Source organism: Cydia fagiglandana, chromosome 10 (assembly GCF_963556715.1).
Source record: "Cydia fagiglandana chromosome 10, ilCydFagi1.1, whole genome shotgun sequence".
NCBI lineage: Eukaryota > Metazoa > Arthropoda > Insecta > Lepidoptera > Tortricidae > Cydia > Cydia fagiglandana.
The window spans coordinates 7,503,759-7,527,661 of NC_085941.1; the positions used below are offsets into that span (position 1 = coordinate 7,503,759).

Genomic DNA, 23,903 nt, shown 5'->3' on the forward strand with positions numbered 1-23,903 from the left:
TAAAGTTTATATTAGACTAACTGGATTTTAAGTCTATCGATATGCAGAGAATGTTTTGGATATTATTTTCAATAGCCTACAGCTAATGCTTCGCATTTACACGTTGGATTCCTTAAAGCATCTTGTGAATTTAGCTTGCTAACGGTAAAAACATGTTTGCATATTTTTATGCTACCTTTTAAAATATACACCGATTAGTTCCCACGGCCCTCATTTTTGCTATGTATTACGAGTACAACCTATTTACCGCTCGATCAATAAAAACTTCCTGATTTCGCCAAGGAATATTTTTGAAGTATTGTGATCGATGATTCAAAGTGACACTTTCTTGCACCTTTTAATCGATTAATCCATCAATGGCCGGAACTCTAAAAACTGCACTTTGTGCAATCCAAGAATACATTCTCAAGTGAGCCCCACACAAAGAGCACTCGACGTAATTATACTACTGCAAAGTCATAAAGGTCCGTCACGTCACAGATGACAATAAAACTTATGCCTTGAGCATCTAAGCCGTTAGTTGCTTGTCTCTAGAGGGAACCGCGCGGCCTTTTACGTTCAAGTTGCTTTGCGGAGCGTTGTAAAAATTTTCTATTACACCCGCAAGTCGTAAAAGTGTCACGAGACAATAAGAGATCAATCATTCAGTAGACGAGGTCTCCAGTAGTGATTCAACGTGAAAAATATCAGCGGACTGACCCACTTCCAGAGATTTGCATTCAGGCGGCTAGTAATTTATCATCCTTCACGCGCCAGCAAAAAAGTTCGCCAAGTACGTGTGTATTTTGGAACAAATACGGGTTCCGTTCTTAAGCCGCCTACTCTGGCACATTTTGTTAATATTTTCCCTTTTTTATTTTCGGTCGTAACACATTATAATCTACATATAAACTGTGTATACAGATGTCAATCACAATGAATTGTTTCAATAAAGATGATTGAAAGAAGATGAAGATCAATTCTGGTCAATTCTGGATTCGAACCCATATCTTTGGATTGCCAGTCCTGCGCGTTTTTATTGATTATATTATATTACTCATATCTTTTTGCAATTGCAAACCCCTAAAATTGTTTCGGCGGTGTCGAGGTAAAGTAATCTCTTTATTTGTTGGGTCACCTACAAAGAGGATGAAAATGTGAGCCGTTCGTCTTTTGTTTCTGTTTTTCCTTTCAACTATGAACCGTGTCACTGCCCCTATTCAAACCACAGTGCTTTTAGTTGTACAAGGCGCAGGCAGCATAGCATCCAGCCATTCAATCATCAGCTGTGCAGAAATACGACAACCTGAATTACAGTTATGGAATAATAAATTATAGATCATCGCTATCGTTTCTCATAATGTGTGTAAGAGAGGGATTTACCGATACTTAAGTTAATATTGAGAACGACTGAACAATGCGGTGGAGTTTTATATTTTTCCTTTGATATAAAAAAGTTGTACCTATCACTCGCAGACTTATCACATGTTACTGGTGATACTATGTTACTGGTGAATTGGTCAACTTTGGACTCTGATGCTGTTAAGATAGAATATCATTATGCGCCTCCCTGCAGCGCGTTATCTGCGGTAGCTTAGTTGTTTAGAGCGACCGAAAGGTTGCAAGTTCTTGCCTGAGGCGGTGAATTTTGCCGTTAATTTTTCCTTTCATACAAAAATATAATTTATAGATTTTGAGAAGGTCAAACATAAAATAAATTATAGATATCCACTCAATTTGTTAAATCAATATACGTGTTCGACCCGATCATAAAGAAATTTATGGGCACATAATTTGTAAAAAACGGTTTGTCCCACGATATAAACACTCTTTTAAATTGGAATTTAATAATCAGATTTGATTATAAACTCCCTAAATGACTTATATCTTATTATGTAAATTGGCTTCAAATGAGCACCAATCTCATGCAGTTTTAGTTTTCTGTTAATATCGAATCACATACGTCTTTGTATCGGATTTTGTTGGCAAGCCGTAACATATGATTAGCATATTTGAAATGAAGAATATTATAAAATATTACCGGCAAAGGTTATAAGCCAAGCATTCATATTGAGATATTATTTACTGTAGAGATAATTTAAGAGTATTTTCGACAGCCTACATTCAAACAAATTCTGGTTTATATAATGTGAATTAAGTTGTAAATAATATTTTATAAACTTATTAGTTTTGGACTGATACTTACATGGTTATAAGTATCAGCTTAGTGTCATAAATCATACGGCTGTATTCGAACAATGAGATACGTCAAATACTGGATATTGAAACGATATGGATTAGATATATCAGTGTCAAAGAAGAGTCAAAAGTGACGTATATGTTTGAACAAACGTCAAGTTGGAACCTTGTTTGACACTGACATATTTGATCCATATCTTTTCTAGATCTAATATAGGGATTTCAAACCGGATTTATTTTCAATCCGGCCGGATCCGGCCGGATTTTGGCCCCAATCCGACCGGATCCGGCCGGACCGGATCGGGTGAGGTATAAGGATATTAAAATTAATTAAATGACATATTTTTCAAGTTTTATACGTTATATGAGAAGCAAAGGGTATTTTTGCAAATGTATTCATAAAACATAAATTTAAAGTTAATAAGAAATAACTTATTAACAATATAATAAAACTAAGTATTAAAAAGTGTCACCATGACAATCTCAATTTAAAAATAAAACTTGAAATCTAAGCCATTTATTAATTTCTGCTCACATTTACAATAAAATTATAAATTTGATTTGATTCCAAAGCCTGTTAATGGGATAACTATAGAATGGGAATTGGAGAACTCCTTGAAAAGACTGTTCTCCTCCTTGAAAAGAGTTTTCGTAACTGTTCATTGATGGAATTATTTGTAACGCTGACATCCATTCTAATAAAGCAAAATTATATGAAATGCGCTCCAATATTATCTTGCTTTCACAAATAAGTAAATAATTCACGTATAAATATATTATGGGGACAATCTTATACAGATCGACCTACTCGTAGCCCCAAACCAAGCAAAGCTTGTACTATGGGTACTAGCTAGCTAGGAGTACTACTAGGCGACGATATATATACGTATAGTATATTGATAAATACATGCTTATATAATTAGAAAACACCCATGACTCAGGAACAAAAACAAATATCTGTGTTCATCACACAAATAAATGACCTTACCGGGATTCAAACCCAGGACCATCGGCTTCATAGACAGTGTCCCTGAATGGTCACTAGTCACTACTCACTATCCACTAGACCAGGATCTATATCTGAATCCCTAAAGTATTATCTCCTATCTTTACATTCCCTAATATTGTTTGTCATAATGATCAGTTGTCCTAACACTAAAAACCCTAATTCTGGTTTCCCTAATTATTGATTAGTTATCATAATGTTATTAAGCATATTTTCTTTTTTGCGAGGGTCGCAGTTCTAACCCTAACCAAACCTACTTTTGTGGCAGCAAGTTCTAAAACCTAACCATCTTTCAGAACCTTACATTATGGAAAATAATCGTTATGACAATTTATTGTTAGGGCATGTGCCCATTAGGACAAACCAGTTAGGGCAAATGAGTTAAGGACAAACGTTGTTAGGGATTCAGAATGACACCCACTAGACCAGACCGGTCGCTACAAATGCCTTCCATAACATCAACATCCTTTGATTTTTACTTCTAAGTAAGTATATAAGTAATTGTCGTATCGTGCCGATTTGTGCCACCAACATGGAAGTAGAGGAAATCCGCTTCTGTTCTCAATCATCGTCATATTAAATATTAAATATCTTCTCATTTTACTCTATATGTTGTTATACTCTAAATGTTGATGTTTGATGTTTGATGTTTACTAAATCTTGACTTTTTCATTCGTTCTTTATTCTGTTTAACTTCTTTCTTCCATCCGTCCCCTTTATCTCACCTAAAACGCACAGTCGGTGCTGTGTGCGGTCTTTTTTTTCTATTTTCCCGGATCCGGTCCGGATCCGGTGTTTATAACCGGATCCGGTAGCTCCTAAAAAGTGCCGCATCTGGCCGGATTACCGGATCCGCCGGACCGGATTGCAATCCCTAATCTAATAACTGACGTATCTTAAAGTTGGAATCGGGCCGATACTCGGGGCAATCATTTCATAAAATACTCCACGGCCAATATTAAGCATTTAAGATAAATAAATAACAGTGGGGTCCATTCAATTAGTATTTTAGCTAGAGACTACCTTTACTTATACCAATCATATGGCTAACGAAAACAGCAATGATTTAAGTTGTTCCAAATATAAATAATGTATGATACCAAAAATATATCACCGTCCCCAACCCGATAAGCTTAAACAATAGCAGGATTCCAAACAAAGATTCGAATATAAATAATTCAATTCAATTCAGCATAAAATATGTTTTTATTAATTAATAAAGTAACCGCCATTCGGCGATCGGATAAAGTTCAAGTAAAAAATTATTTCGGTTTAGTTTGGCATACGTCTCAATTCTTTAAATTCATATTTCTTATTGGCTTATGGTTATTCGATTTGGGATTCCATACATAAGATAATATAGGGAATTTAATAATTGGTGTGTTTATCTTGGTATTATTAGAAAAACACAGTGGTATGCTTTTGAGAGATTCTGTGGCTCGAGGCTGGATATAATATGAAATGATTTCGTCCTAATTTGATATAATCAGTGGCTGTGAGTTGTCCGCGTAGAAAATAAATTTGATACTGCATAATTACAATTCCTTCGCGACTACTTTTTGTTTTTTTAAATCTGTTCAGTTTTGTAGTTTACACTCTATGAATGTTCTATCAAAAAATAGTCGATAAAATATTAAAAATTATATAAATATTATAGCGGCATGTAACACTGCTATCGTTGACATAAAATTGCAACTAAAACGTTTAATATACTCGTACAGAATAACTTTCATTTTATTTCATTTAGCAAATAATAAAACAGAATATGTATATTTACAAGAAACATAAGCTCATGATTACATTTCTACTGAAAGAAAATTCGTTTCAATTAAAACTAGTATCTGTAGCTAAACGATTTCATCTGAAAAAGAAATGTAGGTATCTTTCTAGGAATAATATCTAGATTCTTGCAAAATAATTACTAAGCTTTGTCTGCGCTGATTCACATACGAGATTGGCAGAGTACTTTATTATTTACGTGCTTGTTAAGCAACAACATGACCTAACAGATTTATAATTCAGTTTTTAAGCAGTTTGTTACAGTTATTTTATTAGTGAAGTACTTATGGTAAATAATAATTATCTTAAAATAAATAAATTTGGTTAATTTCATAATTTACTTACCATGGAAGTATTTTAAATCAACTCAGCATTGCAATATATTTCATTAGATACTTAGTATCAATGGTTTTAACTTGGCTTTTTTTTTATTGACCTGTTAAACTCCAACATACAAACTAATTTATAGCTTTTTTACGTGAATTGGTCACTAAATCGGTGGAAATGTTTAATAGATATCTCATAGTTATATTGAATGTAACAGAACTCTCGAAAGCCTTTGTCGTTTAACTAGAGACGTGATAGAAATTCTTAGCACATTGTGAAATTAATTGTTCGCCGCTGGTGACCATACAGGGCTCGCTATTCGGGTCGCCCGATGCATGCTCGTGATACTAGTCAATGCATAAAGAAACTAATCGGTTTCTAAGATTTCGACACCAACGGAGAGCTGGTATTTTTTGTAAAGATTAGACATTCTAATAGCAAAATGTAGGAAAGAAAAACCGTTAGTGCATAATGAACAAATCTTTTAAAAACATTTTTTGGACGCTTTACTACAGTGTTATATATATTATATCAAGATATCTTGGAAGTAAGTCTAGTTACTTATAAATAATATGAAAACTTTAAAGCCCGCCGTAAGGTTCATGTTGTTAGGAATTGCACAAACTTATATACGACTTTACGGTCGTCGAGTGCTTAGCTCGTGGCACTATAATAACGTCTGGTGAAGATGCTAAAATAACGGTTTAGTCAAGATATCGTGTTTTATGTCCTGGTGTATGAGAGAGTTGTTTAACTTCATTACACAGGTTTAGATGCAAATCTGGAGCGTCATGTGTTTATTTTAGCGAGACAATTTACAAAGCGTGGGATTCTTTACTCGTGATCCGTGCAATTATAACTATCATAAGCATACTTAGTTATCTTTTCAAAATTATCATTTAGTGCATTGTGTGAGAACTTTATTTTTAACCTTGAACATAAACTTGTCTAACACGTGCTCACAATAAAATTATTAAGTGTCTAAATAGTTCTAATAAACCAATTACATATTACGACAGGAGAAGTCAAATTCTCTATCTTAATACAAACCCATTAAGGCGCACATTATGTTGCCATTCAAATTCACATCCCTCTAATTCCCCTCGAACTAATTAGGATACAAAAGAAAGAGCGCGCAGCAGCTGATTACAATAATTCACACTTGCCTCAAGCCTGTGTCTCGGCTACACTATCTGTACCATTGTTTTCTTTGTCAAACACGTCGCCCCGAGCGCTTGGTTTATGATCATCTTCTACACCAGCGGATTTATCTTGATGATCTTTGTTCATTCCATGACTCAGGTTTATGTTAATTAAACTTTGGAATCGCGCACTTATTTCTACTTAATTGGATAGAATCGTGCTTACGTTTATACACACATTAATTGTTCGTTCTGATTATAAATTATACTGCAATACAGGTATTTGGAGTTTTTTTACTTGTGTCCATGTCAAGTCACTCACTGTACGCAATTATTAAGGTTAAATTAGCTTTGCAGTTCTTGTAAATTAAAAGCGTACACTCAAAACCACTTTTTAATTAGATATCACAGAAATAACTTGCTAAAACATTCTAACGAACATGTTCGTTTCAGTGACACTATCCAGGAGGCTTAAAAGGTATTAAACTGAAAATCACCAGACACCATTTAACACAAAACATCAAAGTAATGAAAGCATCGCGGTATCTACAGTTAACAAATTAATATACAAAACTGAGCCCGGTGAGCTAAAAATACAGGAATCAAAGGGGCTGAATGGGCAAAACGAAGATCATTCTATTTACGTTAATGTCACGGGCGTGAGGAAGCGTTTAAATCCAGTCATTAATTATTGTCAAAGCTAAGACAAAATAGATAATACATTCTCTATTTGTTGCCCTCTCTATACTCCTTAAAGAGCAGGACGAAAGAAATAACAAGGAAATAAGTAGACTCTGAGACGAACAGATTGATGATAGACTTGCGATGAAAAAACGTGTCCTTAGATTAAGGATGGTACCTTTAAAGTCGTTCGTGCCTAAATGAGTTTTGGGAAATGAGGTAATGCTCTCATAAGTAACAAAGGATGAAGGGACATTAAATATCATTTTGTCATGATTTTAAATTTATTGTTCATGGTTATTCTTCAGATGGGGCAAGAAACTCTATTTACGGATTTTATGACGCCTTAAAAGAATGCGTCTTAATTACATTTATAGAATTTCTTATTATAGAGAGATTTATTGATCGACCCGTCTCTTGTATGCTCATAATTGTTTCTGTAGCGGCGTGAACACGAGGAACAAGAATATTTCATCAACAGTACACTGTTCAGTTACCGGGCATAGCAAGTCATCGGCAATAATTATAGTACCTACGAATCAACACAACGAAGTACAAATACTCGCGCCGTTCTTAACAGAATATCATTTTCTTCTTATCGTCTTTATAAATTAATAAAATAACTGACAGGATGAAATATAACCGCTTTAATGATATATTAATTAAGAAAAGATCTGATTTAATCTTTACTGCGAAGTTATTTGGGAAAACATTAAGAAACGAGTCACATTTACTCTTACTCAGTTAACAAACCAAAACAAGTCGGAGGAACAGTTTTATTAAAATTAAAAGCAAAACATTTCCAAACAGATTTCTATCGACTTAATAGTTAATCAATGCTGGAAGGCGGTTGTTTCCTTGTATATTAACAGTAATCAATTAAAACTAATTTATAGCTTCTAGTTTATTCCAATTGAGGTCAAAAAGAAGTAACTTTTTGTTTTATCGTCGTTGTTAAATATTATGTTTTAAAAACTAGTTTAGTTTATTAGTGTTATCGGAATTAAGAGGCATGTATGGAATAGATTTTAATTACTTTTGCGACTTCCATTAATTTTGATTTAAATTATCGGTAGGTAGATCTACCATGTTAAAAAGCTGTTTATTTGTAGTTCATTGTGAATTGAAGTTATAGTCAAAAGTATTATATGTATAGTCTCAATTTTATTTTTTGCACTGGAAAACCTATCTTCAGCTTCGCAATAAACTTGCTAAAACTAGTTTTATGTACATGCACCTATAGTAAACATACACACCGTACGCACACATGCGCACCGTAATACTTTATCAATATTAACCGAAACTGGATATACATTAGTGCAAGATTATCCACTGATTAAGCGTGAAGGGAATGAAACAAAAAGTCGAGCCGCACTTACTAACCGACTCGGCAAGTTCGCAATAAATCTTTTCCATTCTATACAGTCACAATCTCGGCCAGTCCCTATAGGCAAGTGTTATAATTAAGTTAAAGTTGGACACACTGACATGGAGACTTAACTACATACTTTTATATGTAAGGATATAATTGATATATAATATCATCAAGAAGCTATGTGTTGGTGAAATCGGAATTGTTTTTTTTTTAATCACTTGGACATATAAATATATTACTTACAAGCTTCCGCCCAATACTTCGTCCGTATAGAATGATAATGATTCATAAAAACTACCCTGTGTCCTTCTCCGGGTTTCAAAATATCTCCAAACTAAATTACAGTGGAACCTGGATAATTGCAATCTCAAGGGACCGGCCAGTTTTTGTCAATTAACCAGGTTTTTCATTTAAGCAGGTCGTGTCAATTAACGAGGTTCAAAAAATAGTTGTGTCAATTATAGAGGTTTTCATTAATAGAGGTAGCGTTCTGACAAATTTCTTTTATGGAGGTGCAAATAACCATTTAAAGTAGATTTAAACGCTTAAGTTCTGGGTTTCTGGTCTATATATTGCTTGTGTCGATACTTGCACTTTTACACTACATAAATTTTACCACTTTATTTTCTTATCATTTGGGTTTCAAAAAATCCCTTGAATTGTAGAAGAAAGTTTTATTAGAATGTAAAAAGCATACTTTGTTTTTTATTGATTTAAACTATTACAGGCTGTGATAGATACCCAATAAATAAATTGAATTCTGGATGGAGATATAAATAAAGTGATCATTGCTATTAAAATATTGTTTCTGCTGTCTACAACTACATTATTTCAATTACAGAGGTAATAAGTAAGACTCGTTTCAATAATAGAGGTAAAAACAAGAGCAAAATAACGGTTTTTTTAGCAGTGTCAATTATAAAGGTCTTAAGTTGCGATGTGGTCAATTACAGAGGCAAAATTACGAAAAGCACTAAAATCTAAATTGCAATTATAGAGGTTCCAAAATTTCAATTATAGAGGCCTTTTGGTCTCAAGGGACCGGGACCGGACTTTTGGTTGCAATTATTGAGGTTTTCCATTTATCCAGGTGCCAATTAACCAGGTTTCACTGTATATCTAAATCGGTTCGGCGGTTGAGAGTGAAAAGGTAACAGACAGACAAACACTTCTCAAATATTGAAGAAGAGGGAATTTCGATAGCTAAAGGTGGAAAATAATCAATAAACCAGGCAGTCGACTGTATGCAACGGATTTATTTTGCGAACTGACGTACAAAAATATAAACAGTCAAAATAACATTAGAATTTAAATATGGAATTAACACGTTCGCGGACGCTCAGTCACACCATTTGGACACCTAAATTTTGTATGGAAATTTTGCGTCTGTTATAGCATATCTGTCACTACAAATATATCTTTTAGGTTTGTATATGACGCGTAATGCTATGCAAGGCGGATGCTATGCAATCCGCGTCAATATGAAGTATATTTTTTATACGCTATGTGACATCACATGCTATACAATTCGGATGCATAAGCATCTCCGTCACATGACGTAGTCAAGATGTGATCTTATATGACATCGCATGTTATAGCATTCATTCATCGTACTTAATGGACTTAATGGCTGAGACTTCTGACTTCCTAGAGGCGATATTTTTGCTCTAAAGACTCATTGCTGACCTCTTCAAACATTTTTCTACTTCTGTTTTGTTCTCCCATTTCTTATCATTGTAATATTATGTCCTTCTCATACATGCCCCATCCCAAGCACGTTCGTCATTCATTGGACCTAAAATTATGTGATACTACACATCATGCGTTGGAGACCGCATAATATGTCTGAAGAATCTAAATGCCCACTCATGGCATGTTGCAGAGAGCCGAGTGGAGCCGGTTGAGCTCTCATAAAAGAGAGAGGTTTTTTCTTCCAGCTGTCCAAGGTATACGCAGCATTTACGCCACCACCACTTTCTAAATCGTCAATCTCTACCGCATTACACTTTTTGAGTTCCCTGTAAGTCACCGCCGCTTTAAGTTCTGGACGTAAAGCGTCCACCACTTTTCCTGTCAAGCGATGATTCACCCAACTTTATATTATTTTTCGGATGCATCTGCACCAAACACAAGGCGTGAAATATACAAGAATTATGCCACAATACTTGTCATAAATGTTCTTACCTTGTAAGAGGTGATCATCGAGCGCCAGCAGGCCTATAATTCACAATTATATCATCAAAACTATGACTAGTAACGTAATTACTTGAATGATAGGTATACACATTCATGCCTCACTTTTTCACACTCACCGTTATCAAAATTTGATTGTAGCACAATAAACCAGAAGTAAGCATGTTTGTTTATTAAAACACATTGAAAAACTTAAAGATTTTGTAAGAAAAACATTAATTATGATGTTATAAACAATCCATAAAAATGGCTATCGCGCACGAAATTCACCCAAATTGCACGTGTCTACTCCCAGACGCACCTGCCGGGCTACTAAGGGAGCTGCCATACAAAGACGAATGCTATAGCATCTGCGTCACAGAAAGGGGGGCCCAATTGGAGATGTCACAGGATAATTTTTAACTTCGATAAAACTATGTAAAATGGCAGTATGCAAACTTTGAATCTGGTGACTGGTAGAGGAAAAGTTGGTGAATAATATTATACTGTGGTAAAGCGGATTGATAGGCATTTCAATGCAGAAATTTAAAACGAATAACGGATGCTATAGCATGCGCGTCACCAGGAGTAGTGCAAAAACGGATGCTATGCAATCCGCGTCCGCGAACGTGTTAAAAAAGAACTTAAGACTAGACATAGATAATAGTGTAAACGTATCAAAACCTATTTACATATACACCCTTAACATCCCACCCCCTTGTGTGCGAAAGCACACAAAACTAGCCAGACTAGATATAAACTGAGACTTTATGCCTCTAATCTGACCAATTTTTTAGAAGGTCGACGAAGAATTCCACCTGATGTGGCTACGTCCACCACCCTGACCACTCCGTCTCTGCCAGGGAATGTAGCAACGACGCGGCCGCGTGGCCAGGTTCCTCGGGGTAGGTTCTGGTCTACAATGATGACTAAGTCGCCAACAGTCAAGTTGTGCTCTCTGTTCTCCGCTATCTGGCGAGGTTGCATGGTTGGCAGAATTTCTTTTACCCATCGGTTCCAAAAGTGGTCGGCCAATCTCAACGCCTTCCTCCAGTCAGCACGTCTTAAAAGGTCTCGGTCGTCAAGGGTTGCAGGCAGAACCTGGTTAGAAGATGAGCCAATTAGAAAGTGGAAGGGCGTTAGGGTTTCCTGGTCTTCAGGGCCAATAGGGACATGGGTCAGAGGTCGAGAATTTACAATTGCCTCCGCTTCTAGAAGGAGAGTTACTAGGACTTCGGGATTAGGTTCTCTTTCACGTAATGTGGCGTTCCAGCGCGACTTTGATGGTGCGAATCAGTCTCTCCCAGCATCCGCCGAAAAAAGGAGCAGCGGCAGGAATAAAGCTCCATTTTATTCCTCTATTGGCAGCAAAATCGTAGACCTCGTGCTGATAAAATTCTCGTAAAATTCGGTCTGCACCAATAAAACATGTACCGTTGTCAGAATATACAGTATTGGGAGTTCCTCTTCTAGCAATAAATCGTCGCAGGCTCATTATTGCGGAGTCAGCAGAAAGGGAATGTACAAGCTCCAGATGAACGGCTCTGGATGTCATGCAGGTGTACAGGGCCACATAACGTTTCTCTTGTCTTCGACCGATCTTGGTAATTATCGGGCCGAAATAATCCAAGCCAGTGTACGTGAATGGGCGGCGGTGGTGGGCAAGCCGCTGAGGGGGAAGGTTACCGGTCATCGGATTCATTGGCTTTGCTCTTTTGATGCGACAGAACAAACATTTGCTGGTGACGCTTCGAACAGTACTGCGCAGATGAAGAAGCCAATATTTTTGTCGAATCTCATTGACCACCATTTCATTGTTTGCATGTCCAGCCTTGCGATGGTAGAAATTGACCAATAAGCGCACTACTGGGTGTCGTCCATCTAGAATGATTGGAAACTTGATCTCGGAACCGACATCTTGTACGGCAACGATTCTGCCAGCTAGGTGCAACAAGTTGTCTGGCCCCATTCTGGGAGAAAGCTTCGCCAGGCGACTACTCTTTGGTATCAATTCTCCACGTTCTATTATTGGGATTTCGTCACTAAATGATTCAGACTGTACTTTCTTCAGGACGTGCCTTTCTGCGGCTTCCATAAGTTCCGCTGTCAGGGGGATTAGAGTGGTGGACGTAGGTGTATTCGTACGTTGACGAAGCCTAACATCGGTGCTAGGAGCAACGCGACCTACGTGATCTAAAGCCGAGCGAAATTTAGACGCAGCTTGCAAAACGCGAGCAGTAGCACGAAGTAATCGTAGCCAGTCACTAAAACGACTGAAATCCGCGGTAATTGTCAGATGACCAACCACAAGTCCAGAAGTCTGCTTCCGCTCTTCCTGGACTATAGGCTGACCAGCTGGTTCAACAGGCCAGTTCTCCGGAGGATCGAGAAGGAACGAGGGACCTGTAAACCATCGGTGGTTTGGATTAAGATGAAGCGGCTTAATCCTAGTGGCATCGTCCGCAACGTTCAAATCAGTTGGGACCCATTTCCAATCTTGCACGCGCGTATTTTCTGTAATTTCTCCTACGCGATGGGCCACAAAGGGTTTGTACGTTCGTGCGTCACTTCTGAGCCAACCGAGGACAGTTCTTGAATCTGTCCACAGGAAAGTTCGTAAAGGTTTTTTCTTATGAAACTCTTTAATAGTGACAGCAAGGCGAGAAGCTATCAAAGCGCCCTGCAATTCTAGACGAGGAATTGAAGTGGGCTTCAAAGGTGAGACTCTCGTCTTACTGGTGATGAGTGCGAGCTTGACTGTACCATCTGCATACAATAAGCGCCAATAAGCGACGGTGGCAAAGGCAAGCTCGCTTGCGTCCGCGAAAATGTGTAGCTCCCTGTGTAGAGGTTCTCCATTGAGCTTGGCGTACCATCGTGGAATCCTAATTGTAGATACGTCAGACAGTTCCTTAAACCACTCGTTCCACTTTAAAATCTGTGATGGTGGAAATGGTGTGTCCCAGTCCATATTGGATCTCCACGCCTCCTGAAGCAGTATACGCCCTTTGACCACAATTGGGCCCAACAAACCTAGTGGGTCGTATACTTTCATGAGGTGGGACAACACTTTGCGTTTATTAAAACTGCCCTGTAGTATGAGACCTTCTAAACCGGTCCTAAATCCGATAGTGTCTGATATAGGATCCCATGAAACACCTAAGGCTCTGACGCTACTTGACTCACTACCAAGTGACATCTCACTAGGCTGGGCGGCGCGCAGTTCAGTCGGTACAAGACGCAATGCTCCTTGATCGTTAGAAATCCAGCCACACATTTCGAAACATGCGTTACGATGAATAGTCACAACATCGGATGCCATCTGTGCAGCTTCGTCAACATCGTCCAGGCTATCCAGGAAATCGTCCATGTAAGAACTATGGATACTTGCGTTGGCTGCCGCTGGATACGAATCTTGGTGAGACATAGCGTTTTTATGTTTAATGTACAACGCAGTAAAAGGACTGGACGATGCTCCAAAAATGACAGCTGTCATCCGATATTCTTTTAGAGGCGTTGTTTTCCTTGACTGAACGTCGCGCCATAAAAAACGTAGTGCGTCACGATCTTGTTCACGGATTTTTATTTGAGGAAACATTTCCTTAATATCAGCTGTTATGGCAACAGCGCCCTCTCTGAACCGAAATAAAATACCTAATAAATTTTCTAAAAGATCAGGTCCTTGAAGCAGCAACGAATTTAATGAAACACCCTGATTAGTCGCGGCTGCGTCGTGGACAACACGAAGTTTACGTTTTTGAGGATGGTACACGCCAAAATGAGGCAAATACCACCTTATTCTTGCATTAATGTCACTTTGGTTAGGTTCAGAATCGGTTTTTAATTTATTTTTATTGTTGCTCACACTTGACAGCTTAATGTCAAAATTTGTTTCTGCTTTATTCGGACTGACTGTACTAGGTTGTAAGTTATCAGATAAGGTGCGAATTGTATTTGGATAATCGCTTAAATTGGTATCGCGTTTGAGATCAATGCTGGTGTTGACGCTTTTAGTGATAAGATGATTATAATAAGTGCCGGGATTGCACTCCTCAGCATAATTTTTAGCAATCATGTTATCAATAAACTTTTTATACGCGTCAGCAAAGGCGGGCTCACGAATCATTCGCCTTTCGAGGCTTAGAAATCTTGATAAAGCTTGCGGGTAGCTATCGGGAACACACTGTATGTTGTCACGCCACGGAAGACCTACTTCATATCTACCGGTCGGTAAGCGTGTGGTGGTAGCATCAAGAATCTCGACGGCACGGGAGTCTAGCTTGCTAAATAGAGTCTCGCGCTTAGAGATACCGAGCGAGTCGAGTTTGTATTGCTCCTTTATCAGTGACTCCAGGCGTTCATTTTCAGAAGGTTCAGTGCGGTCTAACTGACAATGGTTGACAAACTCGACTGGCTTGGTTTTACTACTCGTTGGTCCATACAAAGTCCACCCAAGCAAAGTGCGACAAGCGGCGGGCTCGTTACGTCTGCCTTCACAAACCTCGCGACATATTGACAGATGCCAATGCTCAGCACCAATAAGTACGGTTGGTGTAGCGTCAGCATATGTCAAGTATTCGGCTAGGTCTTTTAAGTGAGCATAAGATTCAATAGTCTCTCTAGATAGAGTTTGTTCGTTCAAGCCTAACGATTGTACAGCCTTAGCACGATTTACCAAATGGATGTCAGATTCATATTTACCTCTCATGTAAAAGTCAACGTACCTTACCTTTGTAGTTGTTTGTAAACCCATGATACCATTGACAGTTATGATCTCTTCAGGCCCTATTAAACCTATACGAGCAGCCACTTTACAATCGATCATAGTCGCAGTACTGCCATCATCGAGAAACGCGAAGGTTTCATAGCTGCCATTTGGCCCTGACAGTGTCACTGGTAAAACCTTCAACATTGTAATATTTGAACATATTTCATTAGACGTTTCATGTTGGTTACACGATATACCTATATTAGACACAGTCACATTATTGTCTGACTCCTTATTATCGGCTGGCGAGGAACTCGACGAATGCTGGGTACCACTTTCAGCCGCAGGAACGCAAATGATGTTATTAATCCGTGTATCGGGTGGAGGCGGTGATGTAAACGTTTCCTGCCTGCCGTGCAAAAGAGGGTTGTGTCGAAAAGTACAACCATCGACCCCGCAAGGGTTGCTTTTGCATAATTTCCATAGGTGTGAGTTGTCTTTTAGACATCTATAACAAACTTTGTGTTCACGCAACCAACGCCACCTATCGTCAACAGATAACGACGTAAATTCAGTACAGTTTTTAATATTGTGGGATTTTTTACAATAAACACACTCTATCTTACCAATCGTTTTATTTTTGTCATGAGTGACGGAATGTATATTTTCACGTTTAAATAGTTTATTCATTGGAAAATGTACTCGTGATTGTTGCGGTATAGACGTAGAAAGCCCTACTTCTGGTGATAAAGCGAATTTAGTATAGCGTTCGTGTTCGCGTGTTAGAAAGTCAGATAAAAGTTCTAACTTTGACTTGAGATGGTTTGACGTTTCTGACAAATCTGACGCATAATCAGACCATCTCATTTTCATTAAAGGGTTAAATTTTCCTAGAATATTATGAAACAGCTACGGCGATTGTAAATATTCTCGTAGGCCGAGTAATTTCATACTAGACAAAGAATTGCGTACCTTATTAGCGAAAATACCTATCTCCTTTAGGTCAGGCCCGAGCCGAGGCAGCGTTTTCAAAATCTGAACTTCGCCGAAGATAATCATTTCGGGACAAGCAAATGTACGTTCGAGTGCTGCCATGATATCTTCGGAAGCTGCCGCGGTGTTGAGTAAAGAGGCGACGGCCTCCCGGGCGGGCCCGCGGAGTGCGTTATGTAGACGCGCCGTATTTTCTGCGGGGGAATAAGAAGTTTTAGTACTATCAAATAAGTATTTAAATTGAAGCCATTGTGACGAGTTGCCATAGAAAGTTGGAAGCTCAATTTTAGCTTTTCTTGGCACGTCTCGTGCGGCGAGCGCTTTAGCTGCGGCAGCCGTATCGGCAATAGCTTGTAAAAGCGTGGCAGAGCCGGTTATTGGCTCGGTTTGCTCTTGACGGCGGCATTCTTGGTTTACATAATCATTATTAAAATCAATCACTGCATTATCGTGGCCGTTTTGACGTTTGACGTTTTCACGCAATAAAGGTGAATTAATACGGTTATTTACTACATTAAACTCTACAGTAGGTTCTGGATGTAAATTTATAGGGGGATCGGCAGTCATGGTGGTAACTACCGCTATATGAGGCGGAATAGTTACACCCACTTCGGCCCGTGTGTCTACGGGTTGCCTTTCCTGATTTACGTCACGAACCCAAGATGCTGTACGAGAAAATGCATTACTAACCGTGTGATTGGATCGCTCCTCGGCTTCTAAGGCGGCTATTTTCGCTTCAAGTTCAAGCTGTTCTACCTGTTTAACCTGCTCAAGGAGTTTCCGTTGGTTGTCGAGCTCGCGTTGAAAGAGCTCCTGTTCTCTTTCTATGCTTTTGCGGGCCAAGTGGGCCTCCGCGGTCAACCGTCGTGCCCTAATCGTGGCCGATGATCGCGTAGAGCCCGAAGCGCGAGACCTGCAACTGAGGGGAACATTAACTTGTTCGGCGCTGGTGCCGGTTGTGAGGCACTCGCGAGACGTCCCGGGGATTTGCGGGTCGGAAGCCGCGGATGGTACGGTGGCGTCGGCCGCACCGTGGTCCAACTTTTTGGACTGGCCGAGCCTACCCGTGGCAGGGGTACCCGTTTCCGAGCGCGTCATTTTTGCGCTTTTAGCCGACTGCTTGGTTTTAGATCGCAAGATCATGAGTGAGGAAGAAGGACCAAATGAAGAAGAGGGAATTTCGATAGCTAAAGGTGGAAAATAATCAATAAACCAGGCAGTCGACTGTATGCAACGGATTTATTTTGCGAACTGACGTACAAAAATATAAACAGTCAAAATAACATTAGAATTTAAATATGGAATTAAAAAAGAACTTAAGACTAGACATAGATAATAGTGTAAACGTATCAAAACCTATTTACATATACACCCTTAACAATTATAATATTAGTTACACATGACATGACTTTACACTGATTATTTTGGAATAAATAATACTGAAATATTCCTAGGTTATCCTGTGTGTGTGTCTTAATTTTTATTTGTGAACTTTTTAGTTCAACTCAAGCATAGTTTTCTATGCTTTATTTAAATATAATATTTAAAAGTCAATGTCTATTGAATGAAAATCGTATGTTCAAGCAGCATTATTTCTGCGCACTTCAAGCTAGCTTTTTACTTCGCATTGTAGTTATGAGAGCACAGAGCATACATGTGATTATGTCATTCGACTAACCGTAAACCCGTGTGTATTGCACCGAATCGTGTCCGCTCACAGATGGTGTTTTAGTGCGGCCGGTTAGCAAGGAAAAAATAAAAAGCAAAAACATTACTGAGCATCTAATAACGCAGCTTGTACCGCTCCCGCATCTGCTGTTTTTGTTAAGCCGAGGAAGTCTGCTAATTAATTTTAGCTACCATGTACCATTGTTAATTGATTCTTCATACTTATCCGAGAAAGAAAACGAGTCAATTATGAGTGTAAAAAATAAGGCCACCAGTTACATTTATTTTTCTCGCCCAGAATAATGTTTCTCAATTCAAAGCAAGGACGAGGCATCGTCTCAAAGTGGCTAGAATACATTGAAGATAGGGCAGAGTATGCTTTAAATAAATTATTTCCTCTCGACGCTAAGTGGTCAGCGGACGATGAATGAGACATAATAGATGACATATCTCTTTGTGTTCTGCTGAATGAACGTCTTGCCGTCTTATAATATTATTTCCATAAGAATTGCCTTTGAAGATCAAAATCTTACTAAATAGCCTCTTTATTTATTTATTCTTTTTGGTACTTACAATTCACTCTCTTGTATTTTTACGAAAGAAACTTTTTGGGTAAATCGTTATAAAGCACTTACGCTGAGATAATTAAGTAAATTTGATGTCACGGTTCCTGTGATTTTACCCAATTTGTTTCTAATAACAAAGCCACGAAAAACTCCTTGGTCTTGATGACTACGAGGGAACGCGAACGTCATCGACAGAAGTGATTTATGAACTCAAATTCTTGAGGCGACCGGCTGAGGACACGTTTCTTTCAATTTTTTGCGCCCAACGCGGTAACTTTGTAAGCATTTAACGCTGATTAAACTGTAAAATTACAGACGCAACGGCCTTTGTGACAGATGCGGCTCGGTATAATAACATTACACACACGTACCGATATCTTAGGTAGCACTGTCATGCGGCCGGCCCTTTGTAGAAAATAAATCCACTTACAACACAAAGAACACAAAAGAGATCTTTGGCAAATTGTAAAATATACACCTAATTATTTGCATTGAAGTGTGACGAAGCGTTGAGGATTTTCTATTCCGTGGATGTATTGAAGGCGGTCCTTGAGGCTTATGAAAACATGATACAATGCGAGAGGTCGACCATCGGTCTGTATTATGATAGGTGTAGTTACTTTTTGCCCATCACTGTTATTGTTAGCTTCTTTCGCTCGGAAAGACAGACTAGCTAGTTTCAGAAAATAATACACCACCAGATTAGTGAATGACACTGAGCGACATTCGTGAGTTTAATTAGAGTTTTAGGAAACATAATGAATTGGCCAGAAGGAATACCTTTTATAATTATATTTGAGTTGCAAATATATTAGTAAGAAAGACGAAACTAAACTTAATTAATAAACGCGCGGAAGCCTCTATTTGCACCTTTGCTTTCGGGGGCGTTTCCCTACGTCAAGAAATAAAGGAGCCGAACTTAAGTCTTTTATTAACAAAATTACAACACACCTATTTTCGACAGCTAAGTAGTTAATGTTATAACATATTACAGAGGAGATGTGAGTTCTTGAGATTTTTTCACGCTTTTTTCGATGGAATTTTATAAGTTTCGTTATGTATGGGCTCTCCGCCCCGTTCGCGTGGAGGGTCGATTGTTTTGTCAGCGCAACACCTGGATGCAAACAAATGCGCGTACGCCGGCAACCGTTGCTAAATCAAGATGGCGATAGCGTGCGAGAAATGCGCCTAGTTTATAGAAATTTTAATTTCACGCTTACAGTTCAGTTGTAAATTTATAACCACATCTACAAACGATTTTTTTTTTGGATATTTCACCATTGAAACTACTTCACCTCTAACGTAACTTCGTATGGTCCAAAGGTATTGCTATAATGTTTCAGTTCAGCTTACGATATGGCCCAATGTTCATTAAAACTACATACTTTAAAAAAGCTATCAATATTTTTATCCTAAGATAGGCTGACTTTACTAGGATAAAATAAGTGTTTTGACGTTTTTACCCTCTTACCTACATCGTTACCCTTTATTCCCACAATGTGTGGTCATATTTAAATAACTTAACCTATAACTTACATGAATATTGACTACGTCGCGCGTTCTACAAGCGTTATTCCCGCTGTAAACATATCACGTTGTTCCAACCCTTACGAAGAAAGTGAAATTATGAATCGCCATTGTGCACGGAGTTCCGTAATTAAATCGTATGCCAGATGCTTTTAGTTTCAAAGGCTCAACGATAAGTAGTGTTTTAAAAACTAAAGCTTGTAAAGTTTGCGAGTACTTTAGACTTTTTTAATTATGACCTAGCTGTGTGTCAAGAACACTTGAGTCTTAAGTAGGATTAAAATATTAAAAAGCAGTTGATCGAGAAATCTCTTTGAAAGTTCTAAAATTAAACTTCACTTTACCTTTTTATCTTCATTAGTGAAATGAAATTACCATTTTTAATCTTAACGTAAAATTAGGTACCTGTAATCTAATTTTAAAGCCGAAACAATGTAACTAGGTTTACATAAAATTTGCATTTTGATGTGAGTTTCTACAATAAATCGTGTACCCAATTAATTTGATGTCATTTATACATACGTTATCACAACTTAATTTTGTGTTTGTGTCTAAAGCCAGTTTGTAGAGGTTCCAATACATTAATCACCTGGTTTTAAATGGCAGCGGCGTTAGATCCAATTTAGACTTAAATCGATCTTAATTCATTATAATCATTATAAGCGATATGTATTCATTACGATAAAAAATCAAGTTTCTGGTTAAAACTTTTTTATGTACCAAACTTTTTATATGAATAAATAATCTTTTATTTCAAACCAGAAATAGAAACCCTATTTAATATCAGTTATTGTATCATCTTAAAAGCATAGCATTTATTTTGCTTCGGCGCATACTTGTTTGTCTCAAGCTTTTTATTTTCCATACCTAGTTTTAACAATGTGTTAAGAAAATTTATTGATGTTCGATTTGATAACGTTCACTTTAACTTTTTTTTAATTTAGCGTGTTTTGATAGGAAAAAATCCAATAGTATCATTGACTGGAAAGTGGAGACAATAAAGTGGCCTTATAGTTGCCGTGTCTTTTGTCAACTTGTCAGTGAAGTTAACAATGTCAAATAAGATTCCATTCTCAATTACAAACTTCATCCAGTTACATATGTAGTTTCGATTGAAGTGTACTCAAATTTTATATTTTATAAATGAAATATAAAATTTGAGTACTTTTCAATCGAAACTATGTATATATATTCTACTTTTAGAACACTTGAAATTGAAACCTTAAAATTTTTAAAAAATGTGTTTTACACTTATAAATATTGTTCTAAGTGAAGTTTTTACACATAACAAGATGAGACTTGGAAGTATTCATAAAATTACCATCAGACATCACTTAAAGGCCGGCTCGTCTGATTTACTAACTATTTATTGTACTTAATCGGTCTAATTTACATAATTTTCTTATTAGAAATGAGGTAAATTATTGCCGGTGCTCTGTTTTAGCGGCATCGTAAATTGTGTACCGTCCAGCTAGTTCGACGATACGTTTTTAATTAAATCTTGCTTCGTTAGTTATGTCGGAATGCGTTCGGAAATCCGACGGTTTCATTGCTTGTTTTGACTGGAAAAACGTACGGAATATAAAGACACTGCCTTTAATAACGATGTTCTTTTGTATTTTCCCGTATTCCTATTTTCTGTTTCCAAACTTGAGCAAAAATCAGTACTTTAGTATAGACGGGAAACCCGAAATTTTGCCAATTTCATTATGGATTTTACAATGTGTTTCAATAGCATATCTAGGTGCCCCCAATGTGGAGTCATGATCATGAAGTTTTTTTTTCGGGAAATCGTACTTTTACAATGGGTTCACAACTTACAAGTTCGAAGTTCGAACTGAAAGCACACTTAGACATGTGACTTTGTGATATATTATTTTGTATGGGGACAGTGAATGTTATAAGATCAGAACTGCACTGCAAAATTTATTACTTAGTAAATACCATAGATACCTATGTGTATAAAAATGAAACGCCTTGACCAACAACACTGAGATAAGCAAAAGTTAATGATTAATAATTATGTACCTTTTTATTAAAATTCACAGTTGTTGTATATTGTCAGATAGTCGCGATTTTAAATTAATTTTGGGTCCATTGTTGCAATATTTAAGAGCAATAAAAAATACGTTGGCGATTCTAAGAGGGTTAAACGGAACTCCTCAAGTAACTTATACTTATAATTCGCTAGCAACCATTATTCTATAACGATACGTGTATTGGTAGGAAATTTTAAAGTAATTAAACCTTAATTTATGTTTATGAAGCTCTCAGAAGCGATTAAAAAAACGATATCGATAGCGGCAGAAAACTACTAACAACATTGTGGCAGGATTAATAATAAATAAGTTGATTACTTTGTCATGGGCACAAATTGGAAATTGATTTACTGGCGAAGAAAAGGTGGTAGAAGAAGGTATAAAATAAAGTCATTTACGGCGCGATTCGAACTTTAAGATATCGCGCCGTTAGACATTCACTAGATATGAAATAGTAAAGATATGTGACGTTCCACGGCAAAAGGTACCTTATGGCAGCTGGCGCTTACGCTTATTATTAACGCCGCTCCAATATTCAGTCGGGGTAATGGTACCTTTCGCAGTGGAACGTCACATATCTTTACTATATCTTATCTAGTGCATCTCTAATTCATTTCCCGAATCGCGCCGTTAATCCCTCGCATGCTTAGACATGGATCCGTGCGTGGGAATTTATATAAATCTATTGTTTAATGTCTCATGGTCAGTTTTTCAATGACACATTTGGACAGACAGTATACGAGGGTATAAAACCTAGTACAGGTTACGCATACGCTACGAAACCTGGTTTGTTCGCTAAAGCCCTAAACGAAATCATATCCGGCGGCGGGATACAATTTCATTTAGGGCTTTACCTAAATTAATCTAGATTCAGGAAAGCAGCTGATCTCCCAAACAATTAGGTATCGTCTTCACGGCAAATTAAGTCAAGTCTGAGATGAATATGTTATTCCATTTGTGTTAATAGTGATGTTACCTGTAACTTTGACAATGGTAGCCTGTTTAATATTCTTGTGTGTCTATTAGTTCGAATCAATTATCTCAGAAATCATGCTTACAGAAATCTAGTCTAGCTAGTATTTTGGAAGACGAGTCAGAATATTGTTAGCAGAAATATTGACTATGAATATTTATGTTTCTCATATGTCACATGTTAACGTTGATTAGGATGGATCGTTAGATAAAACGCAACCTAGTTTCATCTTAATTATGACAATCTCCGATTCTCGTGATTGCTTATCGAAATCACTATAATATAAAACTTTATTTTGAAATACATATTGATTGGTTTCTCGTATGAGTTTTAAAATCAACCTTGACATTTATTAAAAACTGAATAATTTACTATTTGGGTTGTAGGGTTCCGTAATCAAAGGATAAAAACATGACCCTTTACCAAGACTCCACTGTCCGTCTGTCTGGCAGCAGGCTGTATCTCATAAACATGATTTTTCACAAATGATATATTTCTGTTGCCCCTATGAAAAAAATACAAAAAACAATAGATAATGGTACGGAACCCTTTGTGAGCGAGATCAACTCGCACTTGGCTGGTTTTTTAAATAAGTTTTAGTATCTTTGCGAGCTTTTTCTTATAATGACCCATTACGTCATTCTTAGCGACCTTGAACTTGAAAGCGAACTAACATGAACGTAGCGGTATCGGTATCGCGGCGTATCAGTTTGACAATTGTTCAAGTTCAGTTTATAAAGAGATACCTCTGTAGGTATCTCTTTATAAA

At 37.5% G+C, this 23,903-nt stretch overlaps 2 protein-coding genes and 1 long non-coding RNA gene across 3 annotated transcripts in view; 2 read left to right on the forward strand and 1 right to left on the reverse strand.

Moving 5' to 3' along the window:
• LOC134668174 (uncharacterized) overlaps positions 1-23,903 on the forward strand; it is a 764,384-nt gene that overhangs the window by 625,793 nt on the left and 114,688 nt on the right. The window lies entirely within an intron of this gene.
• The window catches only part of LOC134668065 (toll-like receptor 6), a 144,594-nt gene that overhangs the window by 39,672 nt on the left and 81,019 nt on the right, over positions 1-23,903 (forward strand). The gene's annotated exons all lie outside the window — the stretch shown is intronic.
• On the reverse strand, positions 15,442-17,749 carry LOC134668206 (uncharacterized). Its single transcript, XM_063525710.1, has 2 exons — positions 17,052-17,749; positions 15,442-16,555 (listed from the first exon to the last, which is right to left on the reverse strand). The coding sequence occupies exons 1-2, from the start codon at positions 17,502-17,504 to the stop codon at positions 16,424-16,426; spliced, it is 585 nt and encodes a 194-aa protein (XP_063381780.1). The 5' UTR covers positions 17,505-17,749; the 3' UTR covers positions 15,442-16,423.

Bases quoted from the DNA above. Each gene is read 5' to 3' on its own strand.
- LOC134668206 (XM_063525710.1), bottom strand. From the start codon at position 17,504: ATGATCTTGCGATCTAAAACCAAGCAGTCGGCTAAAAGCGCAAAAATG. The intron at 16,556-17,051 runs GTTAGTAATGCA...ATTCCCCCGCAG, and splicing joins AGGAGCGATCCAATCACACG to AAAATACGGCGCGTCTACAT.